Here is a 15609-nt window from a genome sequence, read left to right on the forward strand (position 1 = left end):
TCAAAACCTCCTCCAGAGCGCTGAGAACATGTGACGCACTAACAAATCGTCGCGGATAATGATGCCTGTAACAGTGGCATTGAAAATATGTTGTGTGCCTATGTTTTAAAGATAATAGAAATACTACTTAACAACAAACAAGTGTGCATGGGGAATATTTAAATGTTTCTATAATCATCTGCTTTAAGGTTAACTTCTTCTCTGTATAATATAAGTGCAACAGGCTGTGACTTGTACTCCAGCTGGGACTTTCCTAAGATGCCAAGAGTATGCCCTGTAGTCCTCAGTGAATGAGGCTACTGTTAATATTTTTGCTTATGTAAAATGAGGACAACATATAAAGCAATGCTGAACACACAAGACGACTAACAACCTAAGAAGTATTGTGATGTAGAGTTAGAAATTAAAACTATAGATGGTCCAGCAAGGCTGTATTGCTGGTGTTGTAAAATGCTAATAACTTAATGTAGCTTGTCAACAATTATTTTTGGATGAGGCTACATGGATTGAATTGAAATGACTTAGATTGACATTTCAAACTTTTCTATGAATATAGGTGACAGCCATGCTTCCGTTCCCGTGACCTTACACATGCAGTCTATTTAAAGCAACATGAGATTGTGGCTTGAGGCACAGTGTGTTGTCATTTGCACTGAAAGGATATCAGACCTAGCTTGGCAGCGTTGTGATCAGCCACGTGAATCAGAGTGACTGGGATGACGATCGTGGGGCCGCAGGAGGGGCTGCTTATGGAGATGGAGGCAGAGACCGCCTGAGGGTCCACGGCATTGATGGTGTACTTCGAGAAACTGGGGAAGCCCTGATGTACTTCAATGTCTTGGACAGCAATGTTGGGAGAGGAAGACACCACCTAAAAGTGTGCAGACGTGTTACTTATATACATACTTTGTTCTAAAAAGGGTCATACTATCCACCACATGGAGCAAATAACATTTATTACACCTACAAAAAAATACATTTATGAGGCGATGGGCCCCTGTAATGCATCTACTAATACAGTAAGAATTGTTAACACTCTTGTATGTCACTTGTATTCTCTCTCCATCATTATTATTTTTGTTTATTTACTATTATTTGTTATTTATTTTTCAAGTTAGGCTATCTTCATTAGATTTTTTGTTTTGTTTTTAGCCCTGGAGAGATACTCTGTTACTGTTGTTTAATACTTGAAACCTATTCAGGATTGTATTGAGACAGCTGGAAAAACTGAACATTTGAGTGTGACTGAAAGATATATTGCACTGTATTATTGTCTGAAACTAAACAAATAAATAAATAAAAGGGTCATACTACACATACAAAAGTAACAATGGCACATTTTACAGCAGGGACTGACCTCCATGTTGGACAGGGCAGCCGTGGGGCCGTAGACGGTGAGCTCCGCTGATGGGTGCAGGTTGGAGAGCAGCAGTTCGGTCTGGTCGACGTAGAGGCCGGGCTCGATGGGCAGCCGGGCACTGACCCGCTCCCCAGAGGAGGCCCCGCCCTCCAGGCCGGCCCCCACCAGCAGGTCGGTCATGGACATGCTGAGCACACGGCTCTGCTGTTCCGTCATTGGCTGCAAGGTTATGGAACATGTATAGGAGCCTGGGGCAAGAATAAAAAGGTGAAAGCTGGTTCAGGCTTAAAAGTTCTACAGACAGCAGAAAATTAATATAGCAGCACACACACATTTTGTTTTGTAAATAAATAGTGGAGTAAGAGAGCAGATAATGTCACCTTCCCCGTGTTTGTGTTGTTATCAGAGCTTCTGGGACTGTGTTTGGTATCCAGGCCAGGTGCTCATACAATGCATTGACTGTAATGTTCAATGTACTGTAGTATATATATATATGTGTTTGTGTATGTGTATGTGTGTGTGTGACTGACTAATCACTAATTGCCTGGTGGGTAATGCTGAAATGCAGTCCCAACCCATGGAATTGTCGTATTGTCACAAAACACCCTCCCTCTGGTTCCCATTTTGAAAACCGTGTGGAAGCAACCCTTAAATCACATATACGTATGCTTTGGATTCTGTATAGAGCTCCTCTAACTACCAATGTGTGCATTTGGGACAGGAGGAAAAACTATGCATGTCACAGTGGGTGGTCCCTAGTGTCAATGGGGTGTCAAAAAGGGGCAAGACACGTAAAAAAGCAGTTTATATCCCCGCTCGGGTCTAATGTCTGAAACTGTCAAAGAGGGTCATTTCACTTCACTTGCTCCCATTAGGACCTCAGTGGGATTCAGCTGAGTGAATACAGCCTTGTATACACACACAGCGATCCCCTCAGAGATCAGCCAACAACTGCAGCGAAGTCCCAAACACAATTAGAGCAGTGCTTTCAAGCAAAAGGGAGTCTTGTCAGTTCAATACATCACCTGGACACCTTTTATTACAGTCCCTGCTAAACTCATTCCATGGGAAATGCAGATATTGATTACGCCCCTGTAAATAGTGTCTTCCTGGCAGATCTTGCATAGCGTTCACATTAAAAAAGGTATGCCTAGGTAAGATTTAGAATAAACGCATTTTTTGAAAGGTTTAACTTACAAAAAAGCAGGGTGAATGTCAAACAAATCTATCTCAGTATTGACAGTTGAGATGCTTGGAGGTCGCTTTCAATAAAAACCTTTAAAAATTGATCTAAATGTCAAAGGACAGACAGCGAATTAAAGATAAAGGGTTGGATCCTCCAAAGACACCCACATGTTCCGTGTCTGAATAAAATGATTACATTTTCTCAAAGGCTTTGTAACTGCTCACAGTTTTTGTATGAATATGAAAGGCTTTCTGCTGCTTTGACCATGGATGTGATTTGTGGTCAGAAAAGCCTTACCAATGCTGGAGTCGAAGCTGGTGTGTGTTTTGAAGACATCATTAGCAGAGAAGTCAATAACATCACTGCTGAAGCTCAGATGGCAGCTGACAGAGGTCTCTGGCTTCAGCTGAGAAATAGCTTCTGCCTGGGCCGGGGAACAGGTGCCTGCATGGAGGAGAACAATGGCATTAGATACAAAACCTGTGTGCTTAATAACAGACGTTGTTAATAAATCAAACTGTAATATCAACATTAAGGACTCTGATCTATTTTTCAAACCGTTATGTTTTCAGCAAGGCAGTTACAAATGAGAAAAGGGACTTTTGACAGTGCGAGAGTTCAATAAAAAGATGGACATCACTCAATTGACCGTCAAACATGAAGCCATAAGCAGAAACAGGCAGAAACAACTAGCCTGTCTCTGTCCAAAGCTAACAAACCCTCCTTCAACCGCTTTGTATCCCTCATATTAAACGTTTCTATCTTGTTTGTTTAATCTGTACAAAAAGTGTGAAAACTACAATTTGTGTTTTTTGTTGGGTTATGCGTCAGATCCTTGAAAATTACATTTCACCATTGCAAAATAGTCTACATCATTAAAACAGCAATTTGTCAAATTGGCCCTTTTTTTTCTCCACGTATTAAACAAAAAAGATAGAGCAAGTTTAAGAGGAGTTGGAGAAAAGCCAGTAAAAAGGTCATGTAAGCTAACGGTCTATAGCTTCATATTTACCAAGTAACTTAAAGGTAGGGTATGTAATTTATTTCAGAAACACTTTTTGTTATATTCCATGGAATGCTCTTAACATCTCGATAGCAATGAATATATTAAATGCTTTGACAATAAATACATACAAATGTCATCTGTGGAAGCCGTGGCTCTGTAAAAAGCACGACCAATCATTTTAGTCGGCCCGGCTAAAGTAACTGGATGGCCTACCTGCCTGTCAGCCTTCCATCTGTGCACAGACTTATCTCGTGCCCTAAATGGTCATGTGCGCATTTGTGTGTGTTGGAGGAGGGGCTCTCTGAGGAAGTGGCAGATTTTTCCGGTTGTGTATTTTCAAATTCTAGCGCACTCGAGCTGGTTTCTCCAAAATTACCTACCCCACCTTTAAGTGGTATCAATCTTCTCATCAATAGTCACAAGGCTAATTTATTGTATTTCCCAAAAAGCTTCTTTTAACACATTTTTCAGTGAGTGAGTTCAGTACCAATGAGGTTGTTTCCTCTCCCTCTGGTTGTGAGCAGGATCTTTGTTTCCTTGCCAACCCTGACAGGTGTAGCCTGCGCCACAGCAGCTGTCCTGGTGGATGGTTCTACTACTATCTACAGAAAATACAGAGAAAGAAAACAGCCATTACATCCTAAGACGATTCAGGCGAGTGCCTCGAATAACCACATTGCAATTTCCATCCAAAACAAATTGTTTACATCAATCACACCAGACAGTGAAACAAAACTAATTATAACACAGCTGAGTGTTCAATATAACATTACTGCTGCTTCTGTCAACGTCTCCTCTCACACTGATAAAAGACATCTTCACTTAGTACATTTGGCTTGTGACGCCTTTTCGGTTTGAGATAAATTACCTTGCACCAATTCTCTTCTGCTAATAGGAAATATTCATACAAAACAGCAGCTGACATTCAGATCACGATCAGACTGGATGGAGTATGTTGACACTCCGAGAGAGACAATTAATCCTTATCTCTCTCCACCATGTTTGAGAATCTCCACAGCGATAATGTCATGCACAGACATTAGACAGAAACAATGTGGTACTAAAAGGTGATGAGGGATATACTGCACATCTGTTGTACTTTCATTGTCTCCATGATGTATTGCTGAATAGATACAGGATAATGCACTGGTGGAGCCGATGAAAAATATTTGTAGAATAGAGATGTCGAGAGTAGCAATAGAGGAACCAGAGAGGTGTGCTGTTTGCATAATTAGAAATGATTGCTTGTAGCTCATTCATCAGTCAGTGAAGCACTGCCGCTCCTTACTGCCAATAGATAACATACCTCTCTGTAGGTTTTCAAAACACCAGGTATCTCGTAGTACACAGTGACAGTCCCAGAGTCTCTGGCTACTGCTGCACCACTTTTAGGATCCACCTGAAGAACGCCATTGGCCGAGGAGCTCCATGTACCGTGACCACCTGCAGAGAAGGGAAGACAGTGTGTTCCATTTCCAAATCCATTTATCTCAGATATGAAACAAAATACAAGTCAACTACATAAAGATGGATAATTCAATTAAGTAGGCTGACATCTTTACAGTGCCAGAACTCAATATTACATTTCCCAATGTTTGATCTTTGTTATTTTGGTTGAAAACTGTTATTTTATGATCCTTTAAAAAAGGTCCCCTATTATACTGTTTTTCATCAATATATTATAGGTCTCATACTGTAATATAGTGTTTGGCTGAAATACCAAACAGATCATTGTAGCATCCCATAATCCCCTCTGTTTCAGCCCTGTTCCAAAAGTGCTGATTCTGTGTCTGTTACTTTAGATGAAAATAAGGAGCCCCTCCCCACGCCCCTCTGAGAGATATTTGGTTAAAAAGAACACAATGGAGCTCGAGGAGGAGATTCAGGTGATAAGGTGGGGGGGGGGGTTACCTTGGTTGGTTATTGGCTAATGGTTACACAAGCCAATAAATAAATAAATCGTTATGACATCATAAAGTCGCCAAAATCTGATCAGCTCATTTTCAGACAGGTTTTTATATAAATGGATCAGGACAAAAATAGAGAGAATCTTTTTTCCTGAAACTCTCAGAATCTCTTTACACAGAGGGGACACATGGTGATGTAGAAAAGACATGAACAAGTGGATTTTGCATTATAGGTCCCCTTTAAACATTTGCTGCATAAAGGACACCTAGCAGTCTCACCTTCAGGGCTGGAGATCTGGGCGGTGAAGCAGACCACGTCCCCCACCACCAGCCTGTGGGCCTCTTCTGGGTGGATGGCGTGCTCCACAGGAAGTGGAACGTAGTCCGCCACACCCACGTTCTCACTGTCCCACACTGCAAGAAGAGTGAGGCCCACGTTGATGGTCCTCACTGTCAGAGTGTTGTTAGCGGGCCCGACCCCCACCTGCACCAGGTCATCTCTGCAGGGCGGAACAGAGGAGTTGGATTAATATACATCAACTTATTAATGTATCCTTTAATACAACTCAAAAACAGAAGTTCTTTATTAGATGATGGGATTTGTTTTGTATGTCCAGGAAGACCTCATCTAATCTAATTTCTCCCATCTCACTGCAACACCTGATGGCCTGTCATTGGTCCCCTTCAACGCTCGATTCATGCCCTTTAATTATTTGAATAATTACCCTAATTAGTCTCCCGCCCAATGGTCATTACAATAAACCTTATTAAAATAATTCAAATTAGGCCAATACTATTTGACATTTGGCTACTGAAAGAAAATTCAAGAAATACTTGACTTAGCTTGGTTTATATTTTGCGATAGTTCTAAATGCTTTTATTTAAAAAAACATTCCCCACGTCTTGCTTTTTGCCTCCATCTCCAAAGAATCTCAGATAACCTCAGATACCAGTAAAAATCCAATTGGCTCCCCGGGGATCTAATCATAGAGCAGACCTTTTAGTCCTTAGGCTACTGGCCATTTTACCACACATATTTTATACTTTCCCCCCTAATATTGTCTGTCAGCATCTGGAGAACAAGGTAATAGAATCAATTTATAGCGTGAGGGAGCCCCTCATCAGGAGGGCAGTAATGCGTCTTCCTGCCAAACACTCCTCCCATTCATTTGCTTCACTCACTCGGGTGGAAACAACTCCATCTTAAATGAGGTTGGGAAGGAACAGCCCGGGAAATGAATTCTGTGAACTCCTAGCGTAGCCTGCCATGACCTCTGCTAGTACTCTACAGATATTAATACACACAGTCTGAAACAACAGTATTAAACACTGGCTAAATATAGAACATATTGTTAGGGATACATATTGCATGGATTAATATCATAAATAAAATCAAACTTCATTTATATAGCACTTTTCATACACAAATGTAACTCAAAGCGCTTCACAAACACATACACAATTTACAAAAAATACCAGAGTAAAACATAGCTTTAAGATTTAAAAGAACACTTAATACAAACGCAGGGCTGAATAAAATAGGTAATAAAATAAATAAATGTCACATTTCAAACCTTTATTTATCCAGATAAATCCCATTGAGATCATTGAACTCTTTTACAAGGGAGACCTGCTCAAGTAGGTTCCACATGAAACATAAAAACATTAACAGAACAACAAAAGGACATCTTACATCATCATCACAGGGATTACACTTTACATAACTATCCACATGTACAGGTACCAACAGCTTCCGATTGAGTAGCATCCAACCGAGCTTTAAAAACATTTAGTGGCACCAGATTGCTCAGTTTCCATTTAATTTGCAGACTATTCCAAGACAGTGGCGGTGCACATCTAAAAGCTGTCTTCCCTAAGACAGTCCTAGCAGTTGGCACATTTAATAAAACTACAGCATGCGATCTCAGGCAGAAGCCACTTACAATTCGCCGTGAGATCAGGGAGCAGATATAGGATGGAAGTTTCCCTAACATGGCTTTGTATATAAAAATGTACCAGTGACTGAGCCTCCGTACAGTTAGTGAAAGCAAACCAGCCCTTGCATACAGGGTGCAGTGATGCGTTAATGCTTTACAGTTTGTCACAAATCTCAGTGCACTGTGATACGCAGCATCTAACTTGACCAGGCAATTGGCAGGTGCATTCATATAAATCAAATCACCATAGTCCAGCACAGGTAAAAAGGTCACAGTGACTAGCCTTTTCCTGGCCTCAAGCGAGAAACAGGACTTATTTCTGTAAAAGAAACCTAGCCTAACCCTCAGCTTTTTAAGCAGGTTATTGACATGAAGTTTAAAAGACAATCATCAAGCCAGATACTTAGGTATTTGTAACAGGTAACCACTTCAAGTTGTATTCCTTGTGTAGTTACAATATCTAAAACATGCTCTGGTGTCTTTTTAGCTTTAGAAAAGAGCATTACCTTGGTTTTATCCACATTTAAAAGAAGCTTTAGTTCAGAGAGCTGAGTCTGAATAATGTTAAAAATAGTCTGTAATTTAACACCAGCCTCCTTAATGGAGGGACCTGCACAGTACATCACGGTATCATCCGCATAAAAATGAAAAGTAGCTTCATCCACATTTTCCCCTAAACTATTGATATATATGGAGAATAAAAGTGGACCTAAAACAGAACCTTGAGGAACACCATTAGCAATGTTTAACCACTCAGAAGACAGCCCATCAAAGTGAACACATTGGGACCTTTCAGAGAGGTAGTTTTCAAACCACCCCACTGCATGGCTGGACATGCCTATACTGGCTAGCCTCTGCTTTAAGATGCGATGATCGACGGTATCAAACGCTTTGGACAGGTCAATAAATAGAGCTGCACAACTCTGCTTATTGTCTAAAATACTCGCCACATCATTCACCACTTTCATTGTCGCAGTGATGGTGCTGTGTTGCTTTCTGAAGCCTGACTGATGTTTAGACAGGATGTCATTTGTACATAAAAACACCTTTACCTGCTCACTCACTAGGCGTTCGAGCACCTTAGCCATACATTCAAATGATAAATATTTCATCAAGACTCCATCTTTCCAAATGTTAAACTTGTACAAATCTGGAGATATTGATAAAAACATTCCAAATAATATATATTTTCTCAGCTGGTAGAGGGTGAGTAGTGAGTGGGTTGCCATGACATGTCAGGCATCATTTGAAATAGGGGGAGACATTTGGTCAGGCAAGGCTGTGTGAGAGGGTGAAGGAGCGGACAACTCGGAGAGAGAGAGAGAGAGAGAGAACCAAGGCCTGCCTCTTTCTCTCTCTCTCTTCTCTCTCTCTCTCTCTCTCTCTTCTCTCTCTCTCTCTCTCTCTCTCCTCTCTCTCTCTCTCTCTCTCTCTGCCTCTCTCTCTCTGCCTTTCTCTCTTTCTCTCTCTGCCTCTCTCTGCCTCTCTCTCTATAAATCTATATTTAGCCCAGAACAGCAGGACGATGGGGTTTCAACTGCTGGGCCCTAGGCAAATTGCAATGTCCTCCTTCATCCTCTGCTTGCATTCTACTCATTGAGGTTTGACATCCTCTAAGGTCAGAGGGTGTCATTTTCTCATACTGATATTCTGCACAAACTGTGCTGTTGTATTTACTGTATAGTGTCCTTACTGTAAGGTAATTATTATATGTACAGCACTTTGGCTCGACTAAAAATCGTTTTAAAAATGTGCTATATAAATAAAACTTGATATATTTGATTTGAGGCACACTGTTTATAAATGCATACATTATTTATGTAAATGAAAGCCACATAGTGAAAAGTGTTAAAGGATCTATAGATTGTTTGCTGTTTACCTGTTAGTGGAGAACGTGAGGTGGGAGTTGGAGCTGTGAAGGACTTCTCCAGTGCCAGCATGAAAGTGGACAGTGAAGGTGAGCACTATGCCCAGGGGGAAGGCTTTCAGGCTCTCTCTGGTGTTAGTGTTCAGCACTGGGCTGGTACTGAAGCGCACATAGGACACAGGCACCACCTGAGAAATGAAGGGAAAAACCGGTGTCACACTCAGTAACTGCAGGGACAATGTCAACTGTCATTTTCATGGTCAGTGCTACTGTTAACAAACACAGTGAGTGGCCTTACCTCACTGAGAATAGAGCCTATAGCGGGTGTAGCTAAACAGGGAGCTAATTGATCAGAATGACAGATGCTTTATGAAAATCTATGCCATCACCAAAGTAATATAAATTCTTCCACGGGACCTTTTATACATTTTTATAACCTACATTTGGCAGCAATATGTACACCGAAAATAATCCTTTCTTTTAAGCCAGTGGTTCCCAAAATTGGGAATTGGAAATATTTTCGGGACCCCCCAACCCGGTTCCCATCTATATTGGTAGGATTCATTGTATATTGTTGTAAAAACATTACATTTTCTCTGCTAATAATAAGAAGATACAAAGATAATTTTATATTTTATTATAGATTACACATGAACAAAAGTGCTTGTAATAGATGCTGTGAATTAATTTGGCCTAATTAAAACTGGTTGGCCTTCTTCCCTGAGTAGTAGATTTTTAAATTCAAATTTCTTTAAGGAAAATATATTAATTAACTACTATTTCTACTGCAGGTTGCAAACGATCACATCACTTTACCATTCCTAATCCACACTAGCTTATCAATGACTTGTGTGTGCTTGCTTTCCCTCGCAGATCTTCTCAAACCGGGGCTGTTGTTTTGAGACTGCCTCTCAGTTCATTCTCAATGTTCAGCTTTGATCTGTATTTCGTTTTGATGGCAGCAACAGCAGAAAAAGCCTATCTCACACAAGTAATGTTGCAAAAGGCAGCATTATGCCCACAGCTCTCTGACCAATGAGATATTTTCAAGCAGTGTTTGTTTACAATTGAATAATAATAATAATAACAATACATTTGATTTATATAGGTGCACTTTAAAAACAATGTCATCTCAAGGTGCTTCACAAAGCTAAAAGGAGAAAATAATAAAATAAAAAAATCTTCCCGCGACCCCCCTGCAGTACCTCCGCGACCCCACAGTTTGAAAACCACTGTTTTAAGCCATGTCAGCCACACTTTTAAGTATGAAGGATGGATTCCATAAATACAATTCTCCAAACATCTGCCATTTGGGAGGCACCATTAGGTTTTCTGTTGATTTAGCTGTGCTGCTGTACATTGTCATATTTTCTAAACCACAAACTGATGCTGAATTGGAACGACATTTATCAAACGGTGTATTTTGGACATTTAACCACCTTGCAGCAGACAGTTTATATAATAACTACACGCAAGAGGTAATGGAAATTAAATTCTATGTTAATGCCCATAAGATGCAGCCTTCAAAGCCAACAATTGTGTCATGCAGTGGCTCTCAAACTGACCTTCAAAGCAAGGATGAGAGTTTGATTGATGCCAAAGGTCTCCTGGGAGGTGATCAGCAGAGAGGAGATGCCAGTAAGAGAGCCAGAGGAGAGGAAGCCCTTATCGTCCACTTGAGCGATAACAGCCTGGTCAGGGCTATCCAGAGTCCGATACGAGAACGCACCCACACCATCCCTATTAGACAGAGAGACACAGTCACATTAAGTTCATCCAAGTTATGTTATGTGTGTCTTTTTGCAATGTAAGTGTGTTCACATACAAGAAGAGACAAAAGGCACTCACCTGTTAGTTTGTAGTTTGAGGACTGAGTTCGGAGCCATCAGTAGCTCCCCAGTCTCTACTTCCGGATTGAGTATGTGTAGCTTGTCATAGACCTTGATCAAAGCAAAATGTTGAAAGTCCAATTATTAAAGGGCTTTGATCGCTCTTTGATGTTTCGGGACAAGAAACATGTCATAGTTTAATGCAGTCTGAAGCTGCAGTCTTATCAGCCTCAGATATAAACTCCAAAGCTCAGCATCTTCCTTTAACGCCAGCATCTCCACCATGAAGGAACAGCAGGGGGATATGATCACGATAAGTAGTCCATAAAAGAGGCTTTTAAAACATTTATGTTAACAATATGTATAATACGGGTGCTAATGACACCGATACAAATATCTAAAGCAGTGGTTTATTGACAGTGCTGTACCTGGATCTGGATCTCATCTGTGAGTTCTTGTAGATGTCCTAATAGCTGCAGAGCTTCCGGGTCAGTAACTCTGAGCACCACCTTCAGCCCTGTCCGCCCTCTCGTTCTTCCCGTCACCATCATACCAAAGTTGTGCGCCGGCTGGGGCTCCACGTTAGCCTGAAGGAGACAGACAGCTTGTAACAATGGCAAAAATAGCAGCAGCAAATCAAATCAAAAAGGCAACAATGATGAGGAAGCAGGGACAGGCTGACAAGACAGCAGAGGAAAGGCAGATGCTGTTTTTTATTTGAATCATAATGCAATGCAGGGGACAGCACATCTTAAAGATTCATCTGATAAAAGGATCGAGAGGACAACAGGAGCCTTAAATAGGAATGACTCTGTATTCATTACCAAATGAAACGTCAAAAATCCTGAGGGCAGGGTACCTCATTGTGTCTTGGCTGGACATCTAGAATGTCTCTCTTGGTGGTGGACCATGTGAAGGTGAGGCCAGGTATGGCATTGGCAAAGGAGAAGGGGGTTTGACTATTGGTCAGACCCATCACATAAACAGGCATCTACAAAAGGAAAGGAGATTAATGAGTTAAGTACAATATTGCGCATTAAAAGTACTCAATATTTGGTATTGTTGCCGCGAACTATAAGCAGTTACTCTTTGATTTGTGGTCATGTGTACATTGTAGTTCTTCTTGAAAATACCTGTGTTTTCGTCTTCATTCTTGTTATAGGTGCTCTGATTCTAATGGCTGTCAATTGCACAACCTCCACTTCTACTTGATCCTGTGGACACAAGAAGAGATTATGTTTTTCATTGTAAAATGGAGGTGAAAGATAAACTAGTCCACATGATGTTTACATATTGATATACCTGAGACACAACCACAAGTTTCCCCGTCTCAGCATCCACAGCTTGGACCAGTCCAGTCACGGTGACATTACCGATGGCAACACCCCTCACATGGCCCATGCCGTTAACAGAAGCTTTGTCCTCATTGGAAATAGAGAACAGGATATTGGACTGAGGCTGAGGGCCCCCCTCTGATGTGATCTATACATGAGAGCAGCATTGCAAAGAGGATTAAGAGTTTGGATGAGAGAAAAAAAAAATACAAATAAATGAGCATCACTCCTACATGATTAAACTTGACAACACTGACGCTTTAGTCAATAGCGTTCATCAAAGCAAGGTCTGATAGTAATTTGTTGAAGGGCATTATTCTTTGTGAAATACACAAGTAATGTGCAAGGCATGTTTATTATTGAATTGTATGTTTAGCCATTAGGAGGCCTCTTGGATAGATGGTCATAGCTTTCTTATTAAAGCATGAGCGGAGGCAAAATGAAAGGCGATCTGGATGTTTAAAGCAAGAGCAATTAGTCTAACGTCATTTTCCAGGAGAGCTCTGGCAGAGGGCTTTTTTGGAATATAAACTGTGGACTAGATGAACTCTTCTGGCAAGACAAACTGAGGCCAGCTGTCTCCAGACACAGCTAAAGAATCAATTTCGCACATACCTGCATCATTGCTCCAATTAACAGCGTCATTTTCCTTGGAATGAGTTTGAACGGTGGAAACACCTAGATGTTAAAAGGAGAAACACAAGTTACAACATGTGGAAGACATATGCCTGAGTTAACATTTTAGAAATTCACACAAAATTATACCTCAATTTGCTGAGGTGCAGATGCAATTCTCCTCCCATTTTTGTCCACAACAACAGCTGACAGAGTGGTCTGACCAATAGAGGCGCCTTTCACCACGAAAACAGCTGTATCCACCTCTGTGGCCTGCGCTAATGGTCTGGAAAAAAAGACATTTCAACATTTACATGAAGCCTTTAAAAGTTCCTTCATCCTAATCAACAAGTTTCACATTACTCACTTCAGAGAGACGATTGCGGAAGCTGCCGTGAGTTTAAGATTCATGAAATGGAAAAAGCTGACTGGGAAAGGCTTCTTATTATCATCCAAGACTCTGACATACGCTCTCACAGACTTGCCAATCTCCACCTGTAATAGAGAAGACACAAACCATAAGGGAAATAATCATTTTGGTTCACAGGCAGGGCAAACTTAACGATGCTAATTCAAGACAGGCCAACTTTTATTAAAATTACAAAGGGAAGTGCTAGAAGAAAAAGTCCATATTTAGTGTGTTTACATCATTGAGACATTCCGGGAACGCATGTTACTGATGATAGGGATAATAATAATCTAGTCAAGCTGTGGCTGCACCATCTAATATGAGGGATTATGGGGTGCTAAACTCACCTTGTCAACCACTCTCACATAAACCTCTAGGATGTCAGAAACGTGCACTGTAGCCTGGGCAGGCGCTGGAAAGGCCAGACAAAGGTCATGAACCATCACCTTCACCTCCCCTGGGTGGATGGGAGAGACCTGTGCAGCAAATCAAAGTGATACATCATAATCACATTTATCTGCATTCAATGGAGTAGTTGTGTACTTTAATCAATATCCTGGTCAGGTTATGCATTTGCGTTCTCTGTAAAAATCAACAGTTTGTCGTTAAAACGATTGTGTATTCCCATCACAGTTTAGATGGTCGTTCTTACCTGAGCTGTTCCTTGGGCCTCCTGAAAGAGCACGTTTGCGATCCCTTTCATACTGGTATTGACAAAGAAGTAGCCTGAACCTTCTCGCAGTGCCAGGTTCGCCTGAAAAACAGTTCATGCATTGTGAGGGCTTAAAATAGTAATACAGCTCAAAATGATTACATATTGCGGTCATTTATTTCTGACAGGCATCTGGCCTTGCATCAGACATTAAAGAGGACCTCTGACCACACTCCCACTATAAAATCCTCTTACACAGGTCACTAACTGTTATTTAACCCCCACACCCGCCAAACACCGCTCTTATATCACACAGGATTAGGAGAGGGGGCCCACTGAGGGGGATAATCTATCACGGTGCCCAGAGCAATCATTATTCACTTTTCAATTCATTCAGTTGTGAGTATGTGAGGGTCTAAGGACAGAGGGTGTCGTATTGTCATACTGATATTCTGTACACACTGTGAAGACCACTGAGACAAATGTAACATTTGTGATATTGGGCTATATAAATAAACATTGATTGATTGATTTATTGACCGAAGGTGATGCAATTTAAAGTTTTTTTCTGCAAAATTAAAGAGTAAAAAACATATCAATAATGGCACACAAAAAAAAACGTATGAATAATGGCAAAAATATCAATTGAAAATTACTTTCAGTAAACAAGCCATGAAAAACATGTTTTGAGTCCATCTTCACCCTTGCTAAGACAGGACCCTGTGACATGTATGTGAGTGTGTGTGTGTGTGTCCGTCTCTTACCCGCACATCTGGATGGTTGTATATGGTAACCATCTCAGGAGAGACTGTCACATCCTCCACCAATAGCAGCTCCAGAGTGGCTGAGACTGGGGTCAAAGGGTCATACTGTTTAGAAAGAGAAGAAGAGTTGAAACCAAGTTAGTGTTATGCTTACAACTTAAATAATGTACAAACATCCAATACAGTATGCTGGGTGTAAAATTGAAAAAGAGTTAGCTAAAGTGAAGTTTATTGGAAACCAAGCATCACTGATAAAAGTCAGACCTGCACTCTGACTCCAAACGACACATTTAATCAAATAAATAACATTTCTATCACAGTTGGATCCAGTCAAAAACACCTGATATTGATCTGAGTTTGAGCTAAATGCTTTGAGCTAAATGCTTACTGATCAAGAGTACGGATATACTGTAGGGATATTATATATATATATATGGATAGACGTTGAGCTGCTTTGGCTGTTAGAGAGAAAGAAAGTGCAACACTTTTGGACATATTTTAGTGGTTGAGTCACTTACTGGACTGGGAACTTTGGCTGCTGTGAGATGTAAGTCCTGGTAACCCAGAGCTGTCACAGTGATGGCAGCGGTGCCCTGTTTGGTGATGTACAAGCACTGTCTGTCGCCCTGCAACAGAAAACAACAAACAAAACGTAATTAAACAAACAATCCAAACTCTTTTGTCTAAACTAATCGATAAAAACAGAGAGTGGAAACACAACTAAAAAATGTACTCCCACCAAT

The 15609-nt window shown here is 40.8% G+C and overlaps 1 protein-coding gene across 1 annotated transcript in view; it reads right to left on the reverse strand.

The window, feature by feature from the left end:
- The window catches only part of nup210 (nucleoporin 210), a 37339-nt gene that overhangs the window by 2552 nt on the left and 19178 nt on the right, over window positions 1-15609 (reverse strand). The window contains 21 exon segments of the mRNA XM_034211037.1: window positions 670-871; window positions 1358-1608; window positions 2844-2990; window positions 4040-4154; window positions 4859-4995; window positions 5739-5959; window positions 9276-9451; window positions 10829-11003; window positions 11112-11203; window positions 11521-11679; window positions 11952-12083; window positions 12226-12306; window positions 12395-12574; window positions 13042-13104; window positions 13192-13327; window positions 13409-13536; window positions 13798-13926; window positions 14103-14204; window positions 14867-14971; window positions 15385-15459; window positions 15461-15492. Of these exon segments, the coding sequence (XP_034066928.1) occupies window positions 670-871; window positions 1358-1608; window positions 2844-2990; window positions 4040-4154; window positions 4859-4995; window positions 5739-5959; window positions 9276-9451; window positions 10829-11003; window positions 11112-11203; window positions 11521-11679; window positions 11952-12083; window positions 12226-12306; window positions 12395-12574; window positions 13042-13104; window positions 13192-13327; window positions 13409-13536; window positions 13798-13926; window positions 14103-14204; window positions 14867-14971; window positions 15385-15459; window positions 15461-15492 (2838 nt within the window).

Source organism: Gymnodraco acuticeps, unplaced genomic scaffold, assembly GCF_902827175.1.
Source record: "Gymnodraco acuticeps unplaced genomic scaffold, fGymAcu1.1, whole genome shotgun sequence".
Classification (NCBI taxonomy): Eukaryota; Metazoa; Chordata; class Actinopteri; order Perciformes; family Bathydraconidae; genus Gymnodraco; species Gymnodraco acuticeps.